Genomic DNA, 24,279 nt, shown 5'->3' with positions numbered 1-24,279 from the left:
TCTTTTTTTGTTACGTTTTGGTTCTGGTTTCTTCATAGGTATTTATTTGATCTTGCTCCACAGCCAATTTAAGTTGAAAAGAAAGTACTGCTCCAACTAGGAAGATGCAAAACTTAATATATGTCTACTTTATGAGTGAGCAAACATTCTGTACAGGCCAAACAGTACATAGTGTAGGCATTGTGGGCTCCTTCCTCAGTCTCAACTACTTAAATATACCATTATGGCTCAAAAGCAGCCATAGACAATAGGTGAGTGAATGAACATGGCTGTGTTCCAATTACCTTTACAAAAACAAGCAGCAGACAGAATCTGGCCCATGGGCCTTGGTAGCTGACCTCTGGTCTACTTATACTTTCTTAATAGTTCAAAGGAGACACCTGAAAAACTACTGTCTACCTTAATTGTCAATTTCTGCTGAAATACCGAGGAGCTAATTGGTTTAACTTTAATTTTCTGAATACATATACTGCAAATAATTTCAGACAGTTTTACTGTCTTTTTAATGTATAAGGAGTTCATTTTATGTTGTTTATGCTGGTTCATAGGCTTTATATAACTGAATGGCCTTTTCCTGCATTTATTTATGTTTATTGAGTGACTACGAGGAATAGCACAGTGCTAAGGCTGGAAATACAAAGGTATCAGAAGCAAATTTTCTGCTTAAAATGTGATGAGAAAGTGAAGAATGGGGAAACTATTTTTTCCCTATACACCTGGATGAAGGCTTCAAGGAGAGTGTGTCTGAGCCAGGGCATTAGGTATTCACACGAGCTTCCCAGGTGATGTAGGCATTTGCAGGTGTGTGGGGAAAAGTACAAGATTGGAGCAAGGTTGACCTACTCAGGAATGGGTGGAAATTTAACAGTATTGAAGAATAGAACTCTTGGAGGGTTGAGCAGAGAATAAACTTTGGCATGAGCCAGGATATGACAGGCTGTGAATGAGAAGCTTTAACCAAAAGATCTGGGTTGACAAAATTAGCTTTGCCCTTTGGAAAATACCTCAGACTACATTACAGAGGATGGACTAAAATCAAGAGGGACAGAGGTCAGGGCGATCAATCAGCAAAAGATTTCAGTGACTGAGGGAAAAAATGATGAAAGCTTGTGAAAAGGCATAAAAGAAAACCTTTAGAAGGAAACCTAAAATGGAAATTAAAATTAACCTGGATTAGCACCAACATTCCTCTTGTGACAACAAAGGAAAACATGTAAGATAACACTTGAAACTGTCATTCACAATCATTTAATTACAGTTTGGCAGGGTAAACGTGGTACTGCATTTTGAAGCTGGAATTTATGGATCTACAAAATAATTTTTAAATGTTTTTCAAGTATGAATAGTTGTCACATAAAATAGATAACACATTACATTAACTGTATTAAACTATAGAAATTTGTACTGTGATATGTTTATAATTAGGTATGTTAATAAATACAGACAGAGACAGAATGGTTTATACACATATTAATTTACCTGATCATGGCTCTCTGCATAAGCAATGCACTTTTCAAGGTAGCGTCTGTTTGTGAGTGTATACACTATATTGCCCATATTCCAATCTTCATCTTTATATTCTTTAAGTAACTAAATAAAAGACAAAAAATAATTCCAATACACCATTATCACCCTTACTTTAAATCCCAGTCTGAGGGTATACAGCATATCAATCCAAATTATTTGAGATGCAGATATAAGCACAGCCACAGAGCAAAAATATCTTTGTCAAAACTTTTACTGAAATCACAGCTTTTATACAGACTATCCAAATGACAGTGGTGTTGCATGTGTGTGTGCATGTGTTTTTCTGCAGATGATTTGATCACTGCATTTTAGGATTTTTGTAAACTTTTTCCTCTGTAATAGCTGCTACCTCTTGATTAATGACCACAGTGAAGTGTTGTGCAGTATGTCTTTCCGGAACTTCCACAAGGTAGAGATATATTTGCTACATTTTTAGGTTTGAATGAAAAAAAAAATTAGCAAGAATAATGTCTTGTTCCATTCTTAAAAAAAAAAAATTAAAACAACTGTTATTTCAAAGTATAAAGCCTAATTATCATGAATAATTATCATCTTAACAGACCACACATTTTTGTTTCCACTTCAGCTGCTACTCAGTCTCCAGTGTGGCTTCTATGCCACTAACACCTCTTCAGTGCAAATGACCTTGCCAAAATCTCAGACTATGATTGTCTCCTAGGTCAGTAATTGCTCTTTCTTAGGCAAATGCTTGCAGTACATGATGATAATGCTGACCCTACCCCTTCCATGAAATGCTTTCCTTCTTAGTCTACCATTGCAAAACTCTTGACTGTTTTGTTTTGTTTTGCAACCACTCTAGACATCCTGTAAAATCCCTTCCTCTGCCTATCCTATAAAAGCTGGTGCTTCTCAGAGTTAATAGCGTAAAAATAGCCTGTCCTTTTACTCAACGCATTCTTTCTAAGTGGGTTCATTTCTCTTGTCCAAAAGTGTCAAAGGCACGCTGATAGAAGCAGAATTCTAAAATGGCCCCTATGATTCCGGCTCCCTCAGATTCACATCTTTGTATAATCCTTAACCTGGAGTGTGGGAGGGTCCTTTGAATACAATGGGTGTCCTTAGAAGAAACTGTGAGATAATAACAGTAATGTTTTAAGTTGCTAAATTTGTGGTAGTTTGTTACACAACAATAGAAAATTAATGAAGATTTTGGTACAAGAAATGGGGTTCCAGCCTGCCTGTATCTTCCTTTGCAAGTTTTTTTTTTTTTTTTGGCTCAGTGGAATTCAGAGGTGCTTAGCCATCCTGCATAATTGCACTGTGAATCACTGAGAACCAGAGGACAGGCTGTATTAGGCAGATTAATGGCCACCCACAGGTGTTTACATCCTAATATCCAGAGTCTGTGAATATGTCACCTTACATGGCAAAAAGGACTTTAGAGATATGTCGAAGTTAAGGACATTGAAATGGGTAGATTATCCTGGATTATCTGGATGGACTGAATGTAGTTGCAGGCATCTTTCTTAAAAGATGCCTGAATTGTCAGAGTAAGAGAGAGATTTGAAGATGCTACCCTGCTGGCTTTGAGGATGGGGGAAGGGACCATGGACCAAGGAATACAGGAATACAGGTCCATGCTTTTACAGGCTTTTAGAAGCTAGAAGAGTCAAGGAAACAGAGCCTCCAGAAGGAATGCATCCTTACTAATGCCTTGATTTTAGCTTAGTAAGACCCATTTCAGATTTGTGACTATATGACAGTAAATTTGTGTTATTTTAAGACACTAAGTTTGTGGTACTTAGATACAGCAACAATTTGAAACTAATGTATAGACCTATACAAATATGCTCAATTAAGTTCAACTACTGTGTAAAAACAATTCAATGGAAGTAGGTTCAATGGACTTTTCAACAAATCATGATGAATGAGTTAGACATCTATAGGCAAAAGAAAAACAGAAAAAAAACCCTTACATGTTGACTGAACAAAAACTAACTCAAATGGACTATGGGTTTAAATATAAAAGTAAAACTATAAAATGTTTAATAGAAAACATAGGCGAGTCAAAGAATTCTTAGGCTTGTCACCAAAAGAGATCTCTAAAAGGAAAAAAAAAATAAATTGGCCTTCATCAAATTTAAAGGAAACAAAGAACTTTTTGTTCTGTGCAAGTCCACATGAAGAGGATGAAAAGACAAGCAAAGACTGGGATAAAATATTTGTCAACCACATACCCCCCCACAAAAGAGTTGAATCTAGACTATATAAAGAACTCTCAAAACTCCACAGTAAATAAATGATCCAATTAGAAAATGGTCAAAAGACATGAACAGACATTTCACCAAAGAGGATATACAGAAGGCAAATTAGCACAGGAAAAGATGTTCATCATCATCAGTCATTAAGGAAAGACAAAGTAAACCCATAGTGAGGTACTTCTGCACATCTGTTAGAATGATTCAAATAAAAAACAGTACAATAGCAAATGCTATTGTTCAATGATGTACAGAAATTGGATCTCACCAAAGTGGCTGGTGGGAATGTAAAATAGTACAGCTACTCAGAAAAATACTTTGGCAGTTTTTTAACAAATTAACATCCAACCACTATAAGACCCAGTAATTGTACTTTGGGGCATTTATCCTAGAATAATGAAAATTTATGGTCATACAAAAATATGTACACAAATGTTTATAGCAGCTTTCTTTACAAGAGCCAAAACCTAGAAACAATCTAGATGTCTTTTAATGGACAAATAATTAAACTGTGATACATCCATGCCATGGAATACCATTTAACGATGAAAAGGAATACACTGAAGTAGAGTCACAGATATAGAAAACAAACTTCAAGTTACCAGGGGATAAGCGAGGGAGGGAGGGATAAATTGGGAAATTGGGACTGACATATATACACTACTATATATAAAATAGATAACTAATGAGAACCTACTGTATAGCACATGGTACTCTACTCAGTACTCTGTAATGGCCTATATGGGAAACGAATCTAAGAAAAGAGTGGATATATGTATAACTGATTCACTTTGCTGTACACCTGAAACTAACACAACATTGTAAATCAACTATACTCCAATAAAAATTTTTTTTTTAAAGTTGAAAAGGAATAGACTACTGATACATGCAAGAACCTGGATGAAATCCCCAGAGAATTCGATTGAGTGAAAAATGGCAATTCCAAAAGGTTACATACTGTATAATTCCATTTATATAACATTTTTGAAATGAAAAAATTATAGAAATGGAGATCAGATTAGTGGTGGTCAAAAGTTAAGGAGTGACTGTGGGAAGAGGGAAGTGCGTGTGGTTATAAAGGCAACATTTGGGAAACTTGTGGTAGTGGAAGTGTTCTATATCTTGACTATTCCATATCACTATCCTGGTTGTGATATTGTACTATAGCTTTGCAAGATGTTACCATTGGGGAATACTGTTTAAGAATTCACACCAGATCTTACTGTATTATTTCTTACAACTGCATGGAAATCTACAACTATCTTAATATAAAAAGTGTAATTAAAAAAACTATATATAATGAAAAATACCAGATGCTCAATAAATATTTGGTGGAATTAATAAATGAATGAATTCAATTAAATACCTATATTACCTTTACATGAACACATCAGTTATTAGATAATAAAAATGATCAAATAAAATGAAAGAAGATACAGCAAATTTGGCATATTTTAGATAGGCAAATATTTGTTCAGTAAATGACTAAACTAATATGATATCCCAAACTACTGATTTTGAACTCTACAAGTAGAAAATGGTAAATAATTTGTTTCTGAACAGCAAAAACATGAATGAAATCTAGCATTCTAATCTAACGCATACTCCATGTGTAGATAAAATGCGTGACACATACATTCTGAGTAGTTGTCATTTCTATCAATACTCGTGTGTTTTATTGACATTTGAAGGGATGATAATCATTTATGGAATTTTTTTTAAATGCACAAATTATAAAAGGACTGGAAAGTCACTGAGTTTTTAAAAAAATATTATTTTAACTATCTCGTCTTATTAACTAAGGCTCCCACTTTGGTGATGAAAAAAGATGTTAAGTAATTACATAAAACAGAAGATGAGATCTGTCTTCAGAGGCTTTACAAACTACAAAGACAAGATGGCCATATCCTAAACAGAGGACAATACATTTTTTTCTAATTATATGACGTACTGCGTAGTATAGTATCTTGAGCATACAAGGTACTGAAATGTTTAGTAAGTTAAATTTTTTTTAAAACCTGACATGATTGCTCAGAGAAGGAAATATCCTACTGTGAGCCATGACTGACTGGAAAATAATTCTAGGTTGATGTACACCTTGAAATATCCTGGAATTTGCCCAAAGACTGATGAAGGCTTTTCAGTAAAAAAAAAAAGTAAGATTTGGCACTTGTGAGGGGAAAAAAGTCTGTGTGGAAGATTAGAAATAATAAAAGATGGTGGGTGGATAAAGAACCTTCAACTAAGGTAAGAAACTTGAAGACCACAGCATTTTTTTAAGGTAACAAATACAAAGCAACTTTCCCAGGTATTAAAGTTGGAACACACATTTGTTTGTTCCTTTGATTTTTAAGTCTAATCGCCTCTGTAAAACCCTTGCTTTTCGACCTGACAATGTTTACAAAATCATTATAGATGGAGAAGCGGAAGTTGTGCTGGTAGAGTTTTAATGTCACAGCTGTGCACTGCCCAAATTGCCTAGGGATACAGAAAAGGCAATTAAGAGATGATTACAATAACTATTTCCTTCAGAGTAGGCTTTATGTTTTTTCTGTGCAAAGTTAAGCTCTTCTACCGTTGTGATCTCATGGCACCTGTTCATGTCTGTACTAAAGGGCTTAACAGAAAGCAATGATTATTTGATACGTATCTGACTCCTTATACATATTCAGCCTATGATTAAAGACTTGGACACTCAGAAATGTTCTACATCAAATCTATGTAACAACTTTAGTCTTTTAGACAAACATAAAATGAAACAAAATATAATCCAAACTACTTGAACTGTCATTAAATTTAATAAAATTGTATTAGAAATCATATGCAAGGTGTCATGTACAATTATTCATTCCTAGTGCCTAACACATGGTAAGGGCTTTTAAATGCTAAATGAAGGAATGGATAAATCCAAATCTGTTGAGAAAAAAACCATACTATGAAGCAAGTACTGGGAATTAAGGAGTGACTTCTACATTAATTGATGATTTGCAGGCAGAAATGGATGCGTTGATGAAGTTTAATGTGTTTTAAATATAGAACACCAAACTTTCATATAATTGCATTGATAAGGCAAAATTCCATTTACACAGATAACATTATAACAACCATATTTTCTCTGTGCCTGTATAATGCAAGTGTGAATACTTTAAATTAGAACTTTTAGAAGTTTGAGAGACACCTTATTAAAAAGCACAAGAAGCAACACCCTAATGAGAGAATACTTCAATTATATCTGTAACTACTGATCACAACCAAGAAATAAATCAAAGAAATAATAAATAAACCAACATAGTATCCGCAGGAAAAATTTTTTTTACATGAAACCTTACCTGGATCCATTTATCTGGAACTGCCATGGCTAATCGATAATCAAAGCCAGCCCCTCCCAGGGAAATTGGAAAACACAGAGCGGGCATTCCTGATACATCCTAAAATAAAGAGCATCAGAATTATCAGTTCATATTGCTTAAACTTTTACTATATATTCTTCTGACAGTAAAATCCAGGCCAAGAAATACAAACAATAAATAGGGGCGAATACTCTTGGAGTACTTTGGTAGCATAACTGTAAAAGTAGATAAAATTGTGATAATGTATCTCATTTCCCAATAAGATTTTGTGTAATGCTTTTCATTTCAGGACAAATTTGATCTCTTTTCCTTAGTAGCACATAGAGAACACAAAATAGTAAAAGTGTTATTGTTGAAACATAGCTTCTTATACTAATTTTTGAGTACTATATTTATTAACTACTTCTTTCATCAAACATAAAAATACATGTGCCATATATCTGTTATTCTTGTTCTCTTTGTATACAGCATGGACATATAGTGTATTTTGTGAGAACTTAGCTTCTGATGAAATGGAAAGTAGAGTTAGCACACTAAGAGCGAAGAAGCAAGATGGCTTTCACTATAGTCAGTTACACTTGGAAATGGTCTTTGAGGTTATCTAGTGGATTCTCTTCATTTAGAAGATACAGAAATCGAGGCTTATTGAGGTGAAGGGATCACTAAAGACATGTTTCTCCATGGTAGAGCCAGGACTCAGACATCTGGCCTTTTGACAGGGTCTTCCTACTGTCATGACACCACTAGATTATCAGTAATCAAATAAATATACAATCAAACAGATAAGTAAAAAAATAATGGTACAAGGACCCAAATGCAACAAAATACATTATTATAACAACTGTGGTAAAATATGGGACAAGTACTAGTAATTCTAACTCCACAATATCTTTCCAATAAATTCTTTTCCTTTGCTCCATTTCTACAGACACTATCTTATTTAACCTACATTACGGTTTGCTTCAACCACTATGTTTCCAAACAAAGTTCCCCATCTCCAGTTTCTCTTTACCCTAATTGCTGCTGAAGAGTCTGCTCCTATCACTGCTTGCCGATAGCTTTCAATAGCCAACAATAAAAAACTCAAATTCTTCAATTTAAGATATAATTCAACAATTATACTTTAAGTGTTGACAATATAGTTCACTATTTGATTATCGGCTTCCTCATTCACTGTTAAAATTTAAGATCCATGGAGCAGGACTTTTGTTGCTGTTGCTGTTGCCATTGTCCACTGACATATGCCAGGAATCTACAATAGTAGAAGAGTCGCTGGCATAAGGCAGGAACTCAGTAACTCCCTGCTGAGTGAATGCATGAAGGTGCTGCCAAGGATTTCAAGATACATAAGACATAATACTTGACTTGCTGGATTCATGAACTAGGACCTAAATGAACATGCACACACATACACTTATCACGAAATGACAACGTGCGTGGCTGTCATAATTGTTAGCTGAAGTACACAGAAAGTGCAAGGAAGAGACCTCTATCTTTCCATCGTTATTTTTACTATTTCATTTCAAATATTCAATACCTCATCCACTTTGAAACATTTACTCTTCCCTGTACTTGTCACAAGCTTTTCTGTGTGTGTCATCGCCCAAATTCTTTGGATCATTTTCCTTACTTCCTATGAAAGACTATACTCTGAGCTATACTCTGACTATACATACTCTGAGCTCTCTGAGACTTAACTGCTTCTTCTTCCACAACACCTCATCCTCAAACTTGTCCCACAGAAAAGCTGGAAAGAAAGAAACATATGACCTCTCTGGACTTCCAAAATATGTATTAATTGTTTTCTAATGGAAGAGAGCTACAGTTAAATATAGTACATGGTGGAATATATCCATAAGAAAGTATTCGTCAATAATATCTTATTTCTACATACTTCCTTATAGTTTATAAAAGTGAAAAAAGATGAATTAAAAAAAGTGAAAAAGGATGAATGTTTAACAGAAAAGAAACCATTTTAAAAGAATTATATTTATCAAAATATGTCACATTTTCACAGATATGATAGGTATTCAGTTCAATTCCTTATAAACACTGGCTGAATATGTATTAATCTCAGGCACCTGTGTTAGGCACTGGAATTACGGACACAATGCCTTCCCAAAAGAATTTTCGTAAGACCCAGAGTTTTCCTAAGACTAGTGATAAGATGACATTAAAGATCAAAATAATTTTTCTCAAGAAAACATTAAGGTACAGTCTATATTCAGTCTACAGGTAGTTTTAGCAAATAGTTTGAAAGGAAATAGAATCTGCTAAGAAAAATATTTGGACACCAATTGGTCGTAACTCCTAAATCTGACTACTAGAAGGCTGCCCCATTAATGCATATGAGATATTTCTAGCTCTCTTCTGGAAGTACAGAGTTAATGACTATTCTTTTAAAATCTTAAAAGAAAAAAAAAAAGTAAACATAATGGTCACTAAAATAAATATGCTTTAAATATAAAGGAGTTGATGCTTACTGACATAGATATTAAAATGATCATGTATGTTTCAAATGAAGTTAAAATAGTTTTAATTCTTTAATATCTAAAGATGACTCATGACTATTCCAGAGGGGTAAAAAGCCTCAGTTATGAAAAAAATATTTTTAATTAACACAGCAAATATAACCATGTATAATAGTTGATATACAGAAAAAAGTCTTCAATTTTAATAACTATTATTATAAATAAATTCAAATTTCTACTACAGGACTTTATTATAACATTGCATTACTTATTCATTACACCACATTCCTTTCTTAAAAAAAAAAGTTCATGAGGATCAATTCCACATTTTGAAGAGACTCCCACTAGACAAAAGTGATGTATTGAAATTGAAGTAGTTTTCAATTTAAGTAGAATAAATTGAAGATACATCTTGTTTTAAAAATATCTAAAACCAAGTAATATAAAGTAGGCTAAAGTCCCCAAGTTTCCTTGGTAGAAACACTGATAATCAGACAAGAGCTCCCTAGATGATGAAACTATTTTACTTGAAATGAATGGAAAGATCAATGTAACAATTTTAAGTTTCATGTATTAAATAATTACTTCTTTTTCTTCAGTACCCACTTCTGATTTGTGCTGTCATTAATTGTTTGTAGTAATTTGTTATATATAATGTCTCGGCTTCAAATTGCCATAAATATAATTGACAAAACTAATTATTTTTTTTGATGTTTAACAGATAATATTAAAATATATAAAGACAAAATAAAAGTTTAAAAGTACTAATTTACATTAAAAAATATTCAGCACAGAAAGTGTTAGCATAAGTACTAAAAAGACTTATAATTTATGACCAAATATAGGTAGGTAGAGATTGTGAAACAATACAGAGTATCAAAATGGCATTGTAATTGTGGGGTTTTTAAATTTTATATGAAAATTTACTCCAGGAATTTAGGATCTATTGCTCTATTCCTAGAAGATATTTAGGAGGCAAAAGGTCTCTGTTCTCGATCCAGAGATAAACCAGGAAATCATATCACCTAGTTTGAGATTTGGAGTTTTGAGAAATGATGTATAGAAAAAAGGCTATACAAATAATAAACACTACAGGAAGGAGACTGTCACTACTGCATATCATTCCAATGAACAAAATGCCAAAAATGTGAAAATACACCTTAACTCTGACTCTTTCAATAGCCTTACTACTTTTATATGCCAACCACTACACTTTGTATAGAACAGTTTTAACACACTAAGTTCAATTTTAATAATAATTCCTAGTTAGAGGACTCACAAAACCAGAGGGACTTTACTACTAAATATAAATTAGCATAAGCATTTAACAAACTTCTTAATTTATCAAATTTATCACCAAGAGGGGAATTGTCAATTATGCATATATCGAATTATATCATTACAGTGCAGCTTTGGGACAGTTAATCATGAACCTTCAGTAATCATGAATAACTAGTGAACATTTGGCAATTTCAGAGCAATAACGTAAACAAGGAAGGTAATCGCATCAGAACAAGAGAGGTTTCAGAGAAGCTCGCAGGCAGTGATCCATGCCATCTCTAATGATTAAACCAGAAAGGAAAAAAAAAATTAAACAGCCAGACACATATTAATATTCAATTCTTTTCTGTGCTGAAGGTCACATGGCAAAAGGACCTGTCCACTGATTAGGGTATTTTACTTTCTAACCACTGGCAGTTTCTTTTTTAACAATGGAATAATGACAAGTAATTAGGGTACATTATCTGATAATAGGAAAACAGTGAATTCTGAATAATGTGCCATCCACACAAGGTAGCTGCACTATAGTCAGGGTATAATTGCACTTATGCAATTACTGACAACATAGAGATCATTCAAATATTGTATGCTGATAAAATGTTCTATTTTAAAGGGGGTCAGAGGGTAGAGATCATTATAGCTTTACCTCAGCTATTGTTATAGAATCTGGATACAGCGTGTGAACCAAATGATTTGCCAACATGATATAAGTCAAAGCGTCTTCATCTACTTCTAGTCCAAAATACTCATGGTAGTCACCGGAAAAATTCTGACCTAGAGAACAGAAAACCAATATGGATGCATCATCGTAGCATGCAAGTCTTAACTCTGCACAAATGCCTCCACCAATTAGATGGTTGATATCAGTTTTGTTATCATAGCAAAATGTCATGAGCCAGCAATTATATGATTTAACTTACAAAAGTACTCCATATCTACATTCAAAGTTCAGACAATCCTGAAATTCAATTTTTGTTTTACAAACACAAACAAAAACCCTGTGATTTAAAATTTTTATTTAATTTGAACTGAATTTTACAGGAGAAAAATGAAGTAAAATGATACCAAAGAGGGCTTCCCTGGTGGCGCAGTGGTTGGGAATATGCCTGCCAATGCAGGGGACACGGGTTCAATCCCTGGTCCGGGAAGATCCCACATGCTGTGGAGCAACTAAGCCCGTGTGCCACAACTACTGAGCCTGCGCTCTGGAGCCCGCAAGCCACAACTACTGAGCCTGAGTGCCACAACTACTAAAGCCTGCGTGCCTAGAACTCGTGCTCTGCAATGGGAGAGGCCACGCAATGAGAAGCCCATGCACCGCAACTAAGAGCAGCCCCTGCTCGTCACAACTAGAGAGGGCCCGCACGCAGCAACGAAGACCCAACACAGCCAAAAAATAAATAAATAAAAGAAATAAATTAAAAACTAAAAAATGAGACCAAAGAGATTCATAAATTTTGTTTTAGATACATTTTTTGTCACACTAAGAGATCTTAATGTTAGCTAGCTCCTATTCAATCCCTCTGAAGAAAAGGGAGGATTTTGTCTGTCGGTGGGCATTTAGGTTGCTTCCACGACCTGGCTATTGTAAACGGTGTTGCAATGAACATTGGGGTGCATGTATCATTTTGAATTATGGTTTTCTCTGGGTATATGCTCAGTAGTGGGATTGCTGGGTCATATGGTAATTCTATTTTTAGTTTTTTAAGGAACCTCCATACTGTTCTCCATAGTGGCTGTATCAATTTACATTTCCAGCAACAGTCAAAGAGGGTTCCCTTTTCTCCACACCCTCTCCAGCATTTGCTGTTTGTAGATTTTCTGATAATGCCCATTCTAACTGGTGTGAGGTGATACCTCATTGTAGTTTTGATTTGCATTTCTCTAATAATTAGTGATGATGAACAGCTTTTCATGTGCATCTTGGCCATTTGTATACTTTCTTTGGAGAAATGTCTATTTAGGTCTTCTTACCATTTTTGAATTGGGTTGTTTGTTTTTTTAATGTTGAGCTGCATGAGCTGTTTATATATTTTGGAGATTACTCCTTTGTCCATTGATTCATTTGCAAATATTTTTTCCCATTCTGAGGGTTGTCTTTTTGTCTTGTTTATAGTTTCCTTTCTTGTGCAAAAGCTTTGAAGTTTCATTAGGTCCCATTTGTTTATTTTTGTTTTTATTTTCATTACTCTAGGAGGTGGATCAAAAAAGATCTTGCTGTGATTTACGTCAAATAGTGTTCTTCCTATGTTTTCCTCTAAGAGTTTCATAGTGCCCAGTCTTATGTTTAGGTCTCTAATCCATTTTGAGTTTATTGTTGTGTATGGTGTTGGGGAGTGCTCTAATTTCATTCTTTTACATGTAGCTGTCCACTTTCCCCAGCACCACTTATTGAAGAGACTGCCTTTTCTCCACTGTATATCCTTGCCTCCTTTGCCATAGATTAGTTGACCATAGGTGTGTGGGTTTATCTCTGGGCTTTCCATCCCATTCCACTGATCTATATTTCTGGTTCTGTGCCAGTATCATATTGTCTTGATTACTGTAGCTTTGTAGTATAGTCTGAAGTCAGGGAGCCTGATTGCTCCAGCTCCATTTTTTTCCCTAAAGACTGCTTTGGCTATCTGGGGTCTTTTGTGTCTCCATACAAATTTTAAGATTTTTTTGTTCTAGTTCTGTAAAAAACGCCATTGGTAATTTGAAAGGGATTGCATTGAATCTGTAGATTGCTTTGGTAGTATAGTCATTTTCACAATATTGATTCTTCCAAACCAAGAACATGGTATATCTCTCTATCTGTTTGTATCATCTTTAATTTCTTTCATCAGTGTCTTATAATTTTCTGCATACAGGTCTTTTGTCTCCTTAGGTAGGTTTATTCCTAGGTATTTTATTCTTTTTGTTGCAATGGCAAATGGCAGTGTTTCCTTAATTTCTCTTTCACATTTTTCATCATTAGTGTATAGGAATTCAACGGATTTCTGTGCATTGATTTTGTATCCTGCAACTTTTCCAAATTCATTGATTAGGTCTAGTAGTTTTCTGGTGGCATCTTTAGGATTCTCTATGTATAGTATCATGTCATCTGCAAACAGTGACAGTTTTACTTCTTCTTTTCCATTCTGTATTTCTTTTATTTCTTTTTCTTCACTGATTACCGTGGCTAGGACTTCCAAAACTATGTTGAATAAGAGTGGTGAGAGTGGACATCCTTGTCTAGTTCCTGATCTTAGAGGAATGCTTTCAGTTTTTCACCATTGAGAATGATGTGTGCTGTGGGTTTGTCATATATGGCCTTTACTATGTTGAGGTAGGTTCCTTGTATGCCCACTTGCTGGAGATTTTTTATCATAAATGGGTGTTGAATATTTTCAAAAGCTTTTTCTGCATCTATTGAGATGATCATATGGTTTTTCTTCTTCAATTTGTTAATATGGTGTACTCCTTTGATTGATTTTCGTGCATTGAAGAATCCTTGCATCCCTGGGATAAATCCCACTAGATCATGGTGTATGATCATTTTAATGTGCTGTTGGATTCTGTCTGCTAGTATTTTATTGAGGGTTTTTGCATCTATATTCATCAGTGATATTGGTCTGTAATTTTCTTTTTTTGTAGTATCTTTGTCTGGTTTTGGTATCAGCGTGATGGTGGCCTCATAGAATGAGTTTGGGAGTGTTCCTTCCTCTGCAATTTTTTGGAAGAGTTTGAGAAGGATGGGTGTTAGCTCTTCTCTACATGTTTAGTAGAATTCACCTATGAAGCCATCTGGTCCTGGACTTTTGTTTCTTGCAAGATATTTAATCACAGTTTCAATTTCATTACTTGTGATTGGTCTGTTCATATTTTCTATTTCTTCCTGGTTCAGTCTTGGAAGGTTATACCTTTCTAAGAATTTGTCCATTTCTTCGGGGTTGTCCGTTTTATTGGCATAGAGTTGCTTGTAATAGTCTCATAGGATGCTTTGTATTTCTCTGGTGTCTGTTGTAACTTGTCCTTTTTCATTTCAAATTTTAATGATTTGAGTCTTCTCCCTCTTTTTCTTGATGAGTCTGGCGAATGGTTTATCAATTTTGTTTATCTTCTCAAAGAACAAGCTTTTAGTTTTATTGATCTTTCCTATTGTTTTCCTTCTTTCTATTTCATTTATTTCTGCTCTGATCTTTATGATTTCTTTCCTTCTGCTAACTTTAGGTTTTGTTTGTTCTTCTTTCTCTAGTTCCTTTAGGTGTAAGGTTACATTGTTTATTTGAGATTTTTCTTGTTTCTTGAGGTAGACTTGTATAGCTATAAACTTCCCTCTTAGAACTGCTTTTGCTTCATCCGATACATTTTGGATCGTTGTGTTTTCATTGTCATTTGTCTCTAGGTATTTTTTGATTTCCTGTTTGATTTCTTCAGTGATCTCTTGGCTATTTAGTAACGTATTGTTTAGCCTCCACGTGTTTGTGTTTTTTACGTTTTCCCTTTAGTTCATTTCTAATCTCATAGCGTTGTGGTCAGAAAAGATGCTTAAAATGATTTCAATATTCTTAAATTTACTGAGGCTTGATTTGTGACCCAATATGTGATCTGTCCTGGAGAATGTTCTGCGTGCACTTTAGAAGAAAGTGTAATCTGTTGTTTTTGGATGGAATGTCCTATAAATATCAATTAAATCTCTCTGGTCTATTGTGTCATTTAAAGCTTGTGTTTCCTTATTAATTTTCTGTTTGAATGATCTGTCCATTGGTGTTGAGGTGTTAAAGTCCCCCACTATTATTGTGTTACTGTCAAATTCCTCTTTTATAGCTGTTAGCAGTTGCCTTATGTATTGAGGTGCTCCTATGTTGGGTTCATATACATTTATAATTGTTATATCTTCTTCTTGGATTGATCCCTTGATCATTATGTAGTGTCCTTCCTTGCCTCTTGTAACATTCTTTATTTTAAAGTCTATTTTATCTGATATGAGTATTGCTACTCCAGGTTTCTTCTGATTTCCATTTGCATGGAATATCTTTTTCCATCCCCTCACTTTCGGTCTGTATGTGTCCCTAGGTCTGAAGTGGGTCTCTTGTAGACAGCTTATATGGGTCTTGTTTTTGTATCCATTCAGCAATCCTGTGTCTTTCGGTTGGAGCTTTTAATCCATTCACATTTAAGGTAATTATTGATATGTATGTTCCTATTACCATTTACTTAATGGTTTTGGGTTTGTTTTTTGTAGGTCCTTTTCTTTTCTTGCTCTTCCTACCTACAGAAGTTTTATACCATTTGTTCTAGAGCTGGTTTGGTGGTGCTGAATACTCTTAGCTTTTGCTTGTCTGTAAAGCTTTTGATTTCTCCATCGAATCTGAATGAGATCCTTGGCGGGTAGAATAATCTTGGTTGTAGGTTCTTCCCTTTCATCACTTTAAATATGTCATGCCACTCCCTTCTGACTTGTAGAGTTTCTGCTGAGAAATCAGCTGTTAACCTTATAGGAGTTCCCTTGTATGTTATTTGTCGTTTTTCCCTTGCTGCTTTCAATAATTTTTCTTTGTCTTTAATTTTTGCCAATTTGATTACTATGTGTCTCAGTGTGTTTCTCCTTGGGTTTATCCTGTATGGGATTCTCTGCGCCTCCTGGTCTTGGGTGGCTATTTCCTTTCCCATGTTAGCTATGTTTTCGACTATAATCACTTCAAATATTTTGTCGGGTCCATTCTCTCTGTCTTCTCCTTCTGGGACCCCTATAATGCCAATGTTGCTGCGTTTAATGTTGTCCCAGAGGTCTCTTAGACTGTCATCATGTCTTTTCATTGTTTTCTCTTTATTCTCTTCTGCAGCAGTGAATACCAGTATTCTGTCTTCCAGGTCACTTATCCAATCTTCTGCCTCAGTGATTCTGCTATTGACTCCTTCTAGTGTATTTTTCATTTCAGTTATTACATTGTTCATCTCTGTTTGTTTGTTCTTTAATTCTTCTAGGTCTTTTTTTTTTTTTTTTTTTTTTGCGGTACGCGGGCCTCTCACTGTTGTGGCCTCTCCCGTTGTGGAGCACAGGCTCAGTGGCCATGGCTCATGGGCCTAGCCGCTCCGCAGCACGTGGGATCTTCCCGCACCGGGGCATGAACGGGCGTCTCCTGCGTCAACCACTGTGCCACCAGGGAAGACCCCTCTTCTAGGTTTTTGTTAAACATTTCTTGCTTCTCAATCTCTGCCTCCATTATTTCTCCTAGTTCCTGGATTATCTTCACTATCACTATTCTGAATTCTTTTTCTGGAAGGTTGCCTATCTCCTCTTCATTTAGTTGGTTTCTGGGGTTTTATCTTGTTCCTTCAACTGGTACATAGCCCTCTGCCTTTTCATCCTGTCTATCTTTCTGTGAATGTGGTTTTTGTTCCACAGGCTGCAGGATTGTAGTTCTTCTTGCTTCTGCTCTCTGCCCTCTGTTGGATTAGGCTATCTAAGAGGCTTGTGCATGTTTCCTGATGGGAAGGACTGGCGGTGGGTAGAGATGGCTGTTGTTCTGGTGGGCAGAATTCAATAAAACTTGAATCCCCTTGTCTGCTAATGGGTGGGGCTGGGTTCCTTCCCTGTTGTTTGTTTGGCCTGAGGCGACCCAACTCTGAGGCCTTCCCGGGCTTTTTGTTGGTACTAATGGCGGACTCTGGGAGGGCTCACACCAAGGAGTACTTCCCAGAACTTCTGTTACCAGTGTCCTTATCCTCGTGGTGAGCCACAGCCACACCCCGCCTCTGCAGGAGTCCCTCCAAGGCTAGCAGGTAGGTCTGGTTCAGTCTCCTATGGAGTCACTGCTCCTTCCCTTGGGTTCCGATGCGCACACTACTTTGTGTGTGCCCTCCAAGAGTGCAGTCTCTGTTTTCCCCAGTCCTGTCGAAGTTCTCTAATCAAATCTTGCTATCCTTCAAAGTCTGATTCTCTACAAATTCCTCCTCCCGTTCCCAGACCCCCAGGTTGGAAAGCCTGATGTGGGGCTCAAAACCTTCACTCCAGTTGGTAGACTTCTGTGGTATAAGTGTTCTCCAGTTTGTGATTCACCCACTCAGCAGTTATGGGATTTGATTTTATTGTGATTGCACCCCTCCTATCATCTCATTGTGGCTTCTCCTTTGTCTTTGGATGTGGGGTATCTTTTTTCATGAGTTCCAGTGTTTTCCTGTCGATGATTGTTCAGCAGTTAGTTGTGATTCCAGTATTCTAGCAAGACGGAGTGAGAGCACGTCCTTCTACTCCGCCATCTTGAAGAATGTCTACTGTCTCAGTATTTGTTATTATCCTCATCTCAAAGTGGGAAAGCATGCTAAGTAACTCAGAATGTTTTTCTTTACCATTTCTTGGACCCTGTACCCATAAAAAGCATATCCCATATCCATGGATTTCAGTTCATTTCACCAATTCCACAATTCCTTGGATAATACCTAGCCCTCAGCACAGCGAGGTTCTGCTGGGGCATGTAGGTGTTTTAATCTAGGAGAGGATATTTTTGAATTTTGTATTGCTTGCCTTTTTCATCCCCTAAGTCAGCTTCTCTCCAAAGTGGAAGATATCAATGAAATCTGTCATGTCTTATAGATTCAACTTCTTCCCTAGGAATGTTTCATGTGGCCAGCATCTTGACTGAGAGCAGCTAACAGCACACTTTGAATATAGCATCTTTTCTTGGCAGCCACTTTTTGATTTATACTCTAAAGTCAATTTTTTGGATTGGTTGTTGCCAGTAAATATTTGGTCATTAAAAAAATAATAATTATTCTCCATGTTATCAATTGAAGGATTAGGATTCTGTGATCCCACTTCTCTGTACAACTTTTTAACTGAAGATCTTTGATCCATATTTTTAATTACAGATTAATTTACAATTTAATTTTAACTGAGCACATCTATATTTAAAATATACATATTTTCTTCAATGTTTAATATGCAAAGGAACCCATACATTAACACATGTTCTCATTTATTATTTTTGTTATTTATTTTTCATTACAAATGCTGTCATGTTCACAGCCTGAGGGTGCTGTAATAAATGGTATCCTTAAAAAGCATTTTTAAAAGAATGCTACATATTAAAGAGAGCATATTATTAAGTAGATATATTTCAAAGAAAATCATTATATTTTATTTACTTATAAAATGTATTTGACCCAATCTCTTGCCAAAAAGGGATCAGAGAAAAGACATACACAATGGAACTAATAAAAAATCAATCCAACAATAATGGCTACTGCAGCGACATAACTGAACCCCAAGCCTGGTTGTAATCTTCCAGTAAAAAATAAAATAAAATCATTAGTTACATCTGTAATGTATCAGGTTACCTACCTATTCCATGGTGATGATACAGCATGGATGTAACACCATCAAAACGAAATCCATCAAATCCATATTCTTCCAACCACCATCTTATGTTTGACAGAAGAAATCTTAAAACTTCCCAGCTAAAATATTAGATAAATATATATTTAAGCATAATGTATATAGTATTTTCCTTAATTCTTATACATCATTTGCTAAGAGTAATAATTAAAATCAAAATCTCTCTCTTAGGAATCATGATGTTCAAAGAAATATATCACATAAACAACAGAAAACTACTAAGATTTACCTCATTTGTTTGATGAAATTCATTCTAATAGGAAAATGTGCTAAATTTCTTTAGCTGCAAAATCACTCAATATCTGAGAAAAACCTAAGGAAAAAATGTGTCAGTCTGGTCCAAAGTGCAGGGACTCGGTCTTGTTCAATGAAAACATACAGTGATTACTACACAGTATTGGTTACTAAAAAAAGGAAAAAAAAAAGAAAAGAAAAACAAAAACACAAAGTCTGTCACTTATCTCTGAATTTTCATCACGATTTTTCATGTAATATAACCACAGTTACGTAGTTTCTCCTTTCAGAAAATATAATTTCATTATCAATAGAAAACTGCTTTCAGCCTTCAGTGTTTGCTTAAAATATTTCCTTATTCTACAGTTTAAAACAGATATAGTTCAGAATAAAAAGTAAAATAAAAAAGAGAGTTTTAAAATCAACCATATGATAAGCAGTATTATACTTACTGGACTTGTTTTGTGAGGGTAAAAGAAGGAGACCTAATTACTAGAATATACATGTTTAATAAAGTAAAAAGTTCTACAAGTTAAAGAGTCCTATATCCATAAAAACAGAAAGAAAACAAAGAACTGTTATAACTCAATTAAAAACACCACATGAAACAAGGCTATTTTGGACAATTGAAAAGAAGGCATCATCAATTAGTATTTTTTTTTTAGTCACACAGTTATGGTTGAGTTCTCTATCTCATTATAACTACGGTCTTAAGACTCTAATACCTCATTTAGTTTAATGACAAAGCAGTAATAGTGTACACAATTCCTTAACCCATTTGAAATTTATGTACTTTTTTTAACCTTCAATATATTAAAGAGCCATCTGACATAAGTGGAGATTAAGTCATCACAATCAACTCCAGAATTGTAAATCAAAACTTTGGGGCAAGATGAGTATCGTTGGTAATTAACTGCTTTAAATAAGTTACTTTGAGTTTTGAAAACTTACTCAAAGTTAAGAAATGAAAAAAAAAAAACAGAAATCCAAGCAATCCAGTTGATATGAAAGGGAGCCCGGAGGTTCTAGATTGTTAGGTCCAAGCCATGATGAAGGCAGAATATACCAATGTTTCTATTAATGCATATTCATTTAGGGTTTAAAGAGAAAAAATTCTGTTTAACAAAAAGAAATGCATAGATCAAAATTGCTCTATGTTTTTGAAGTTTCTTTAAAATTAATAAACTTTATTTTTTAGAGCAGTTTTGGGTTCACTGAAAAATTTAAAGGAAGCATGCCTATACTTTTTTTTTAACAAGGTTGCTATATGAATATTTCAGAAAGAATAAATTTGCATATCAATAATCCTTTCTAAACAATATTTTGAAAAGGTCATACTTTTCTCATTTGATTGGTAATGTATATTTTACTTCTGAAAGGCAAACTGAAAGTTATTTTTAGCCCAAAATACCTCAGAGTAGGACCAAAACCTGTTTAAAAACTAAATATCTTGGGTAGATGTATGAAGATATGAATATGTAAACCAGAGTTCACAGACAGACTGTCCCTGGGCCTGATCTGACATGTATTACTGTTTTGTTTACCTTGCAGAAGGCAGTAGACCCTTGAACAACACAGGTTCGAACTACACAGGTCCACTTATATTTTTTTTCAATAAATATACAGTCATCCCTCCATATTCTTGGATTAGCATCCTTGGATACAAAGCGACCACAGTATTCATTATACTATGCCACTTTATATAAGGGACTTGAGCATCTGTGGATTTTGGTATATGGTGGGGCTCCTGGAACCAATCTTCTGGAGATGTTGAGGGACAACTGTACTTTCAATTTTCAGTTTGAATTTCTGAAGATGGAACATGTACTTTCTGGTTCCTCCCAGTACCTGCAATGCCACATTTTCATACCAACCCTACTGACACATTTACATCACCATCTTGGGCTGGTGGACATTTACTGTCAATTTCTAACATAAATATTAGACATTTATGTTAGGCAGGTAAACACATTCAAATGTGAAAACTGCATCCTAATATCTACAGAGATAAAGTAAGAGAAAAGAAGAAAAAAAGCCAATGATATTGCAATTCAATAAAAAGCAGAAAAGAAGGTGATGTGAATCTAATTATTAAAAAGAAAGTACTGTGCAATATCACATACTCGATTAAGGGCGGAGTTACTAAATGTCCTACTGATTCCTGTTATTACAATATTTAAACTACCTTCTTCTTGACCAAAAGGAGTTATAAAACTATATTTAACATACTTGGCTGTAACTATGTGAGTAGACAGATTCTTGGTATGAGTAAATAGAAAAAGAATTTCCTGTGATAATCAGAAAAGAAACAATAATGAAAATGGAGCATATAATTAAAATGTTCAAATGGGTTAAAAAAATACTAAATTCTATCCTATGGACCTCTAAAATTCTCTTAACCTGAAACAAAGTCTAAACAACATAAAAATTCTTTAAAAAAATCACCACAAGATTAAACAGATAGGAACAAATCAAATTTGTAGTGCTTTCAAAATAATCCATTTTATTATATTTTATGAATATGTAAATCATTAATAAAACATAAAATAGATGTGTAGTCTGTGGAGATAGAAAAGAGCTTCAGTTGACCCTTGAACAATATGGGTTTGAACAGTGTGGGTCCACTAATACGTGGATATTTTTCGATAAATACAGTATCTGTATTTTCATTTTACAGATCTTTAAATTAGCGAACTGTGGGGAAAAGTTTGTGTTCAATTAGAGATCACAATATGTGGAATCAAAAGAACTATAGTTTGAGTCCTGATTCTAATCCAAACTGTTTCAGCTTGAGTGAGTCATTTATCAATACTTTGTGAGGCAGAGATAGCAGATGTGGATTTCAACTGAGCAGGGGTATGTGCATCTAAACCCCAAGTTGTTCAACGGTCAACTGGACACAAAATTTTACAGGGGAGTAAACTATCTAGAATGAAAATAGTAAAGAAACAAACTCTAGAACATTTTGTTTTTTAACAAAATTTTGGGAAATACATTCAGGAAAAAAATCACATCTAAAATTTTCAAGTTAGTAGCAGTAAATAGAAAGCAAAAGTTAAAAGTATTAATTCTCTGGTTATACATATTTTTTAAAACTAGATTATTTTAAAAAGTTCGTAAAAAAATTGATCTTATAAAGGTAACATTTTATAAATAAATAGCCTTTGTTGTTCAAGAAAAAATAAACTACCAGTGCAGGAAATAGGGGGAAAGACAGACTCATAATTATGTTCCCAATATTTCTGTAGTCCAAATTTTCTCTTATCATTTTAGCATGATAAATCCAGACAGATAAATTCACTCTATAAACTCAGTGTCCTAATAAAACTAATTTAAAACACAGGTTGCTTGCACTCAGATCACAAAAATTGGGGCTTTCAAGACCTAACAAGACAGAGAACCAGGAAGACTGAGGTCTGAGTCCCTAAATAACCAGACCATACACGTGAGTAATTGCATGGACACAATCCAGAACTCAAAGTTGAAAAACAGCAGGTTTTAGAGGCTTTACAGTATCACTGGAATAAAGATGTAGCTTTCTTTTTTTTTCTTACACTATGTAAACATCTAACTTAATGTTAACAATGTATTCAATTATTATATAAATATATTTATCCCAGGTCACTGAAGTTAAATTACAAGAGGAAAGCTGTGCCGGGAGCCCTCCAGACAACATCCAGATTTAGTGATTCATTAGGGGACCTACAGGAGTAAGCATATAGTCATGCTCATGGCTATGATTTATTACATACAGTAAAAGGATAGAAAGCAAAATCGGTAAAGAAAAAGGTGCATGGGGCAAAGTTCAAAGGAGTCTAGGTGTAAACTTCCAAGAGTCGCCCTCTCCTGATAGTCACACTTAATTCCTCTGACAACAAACTCACAACACTTGTGAAATGTCATCTACCAGGGAAGCTCGTGAGAGACTCAGTTCTCAGGAGTTTTACTGGGGGCTGGTGAAATCTTAAATATATGTTAAAAATCTAAATCTAAAGGACCTCCAGTTGAGGTACTCTGTTTTGCACCCTACTTTTCAGCAGTCACATGTACGATGCAATTATTAAGCTTATACATGAATGAAATCGTTCACTGAATCTAAGCTTTGCCTTATAAATAGAACACCAGAACAAACTTAAGGAATATATATCAGTGAAAATATAGATTTCTGGAAGACGTCTATTACTAATCCTACTATCATAAATTTCAAATTCAGCACCCATAAATTGCATTTTTCCTTCTTTGAGGGGCTGAGAAGAAGAGTTAGGATATATTCCAAATTATGACTGAATTACAAATATTACTCAATGTGCTCTGTAGTAATAAATGAACTGAATCATCTCAATTGAATGGTTTGCCTTGAGTCAAAGTAGGAAAACGTCTGGCAAAGGGTACGATAGAAAAGGCAATTTACTTTTTCTACTTCAAAATGTCATCAGACAGCCCATGACACAGTTAATATATCCAGTTGATTAGAGTCCCATAAAAATATAAAGCAGAATTTAAGAGTACAGTTTTACTTTGGTTTGTTACAGCAGACAAGGTGGGGCTTTGATTTTAAGATTATTCCACTGACACAAGGCTTTTAAAGTCTGTCCTTAAAAACCACAAAGTAGCCTAGTTTCCAAACAACTGGAAGAATTTGATGCTAACAAATATATACTTAGGGACCAGCTTGAATGTATTTGAGAAGTAATCGTTTTTAGTTATTAGCTTTCTATCTTAAACCAATTAACACATAAATTAGAAACAAATACTATGTCATATATACTGCCTAAGATCGATTGATTAGCTTACTCATATATTTTATGAAGCAAAAACAAAATCCCTAAAATCCA

The 24,279-nt window shown here is 34.7% G+C and overlaps 1 protein-coding gene across 1 annotated transcript in view; it reads right to left on the bottom strand.

The window, feature by feature from the left end:
* The window catches only part of GBE1 (1,4-alpha-glucan branching enzyme 1), a 292,466-nt gene that overhangs the window by 78,054 nt on the left and 190,133 nt on the right, over nt 1-24,279 (bottom strand). Inside the window, exons 8-11 of the mRNA XM_082654189.1 lie at nt 19,157-19,272; nt 11,495-11,622; nt 7,076-7,174; nt 1,480-1,590 (exon numbers count right to left, since the gene is read on the bottom strand). Of these exons, the coding sequence (XP_082510315.1) occupies nt 1,480-1,590; nt 7,076-7,174; nt 11,495-11,622; nt 19,157-19,272 (454 nt within the window). The remainder of the gene's footprint in view (nt 1-1,479; nt 1,591-7,075; nt 7,175-11,494; nt 11,623-19,156; nt 19,273-24,279) is intronic.

This window comes from Grampus griseus (genome assembly GCF_964374135.1).
Source record: "Grampus griseus genome assembly, chromosome: 5".
Classification (NCBI taxonomy): Eukaryota; Metazoa; Chordata; class Mammalia; order Artiodactyla; family Delphinidae; genus Grampus; species Grampus griseus.
The sequence above is the reverse complement of the archived record's forward strand: the minus strand, read 5'-3'. Positions and strand labels throughout refer to the sequence as shown.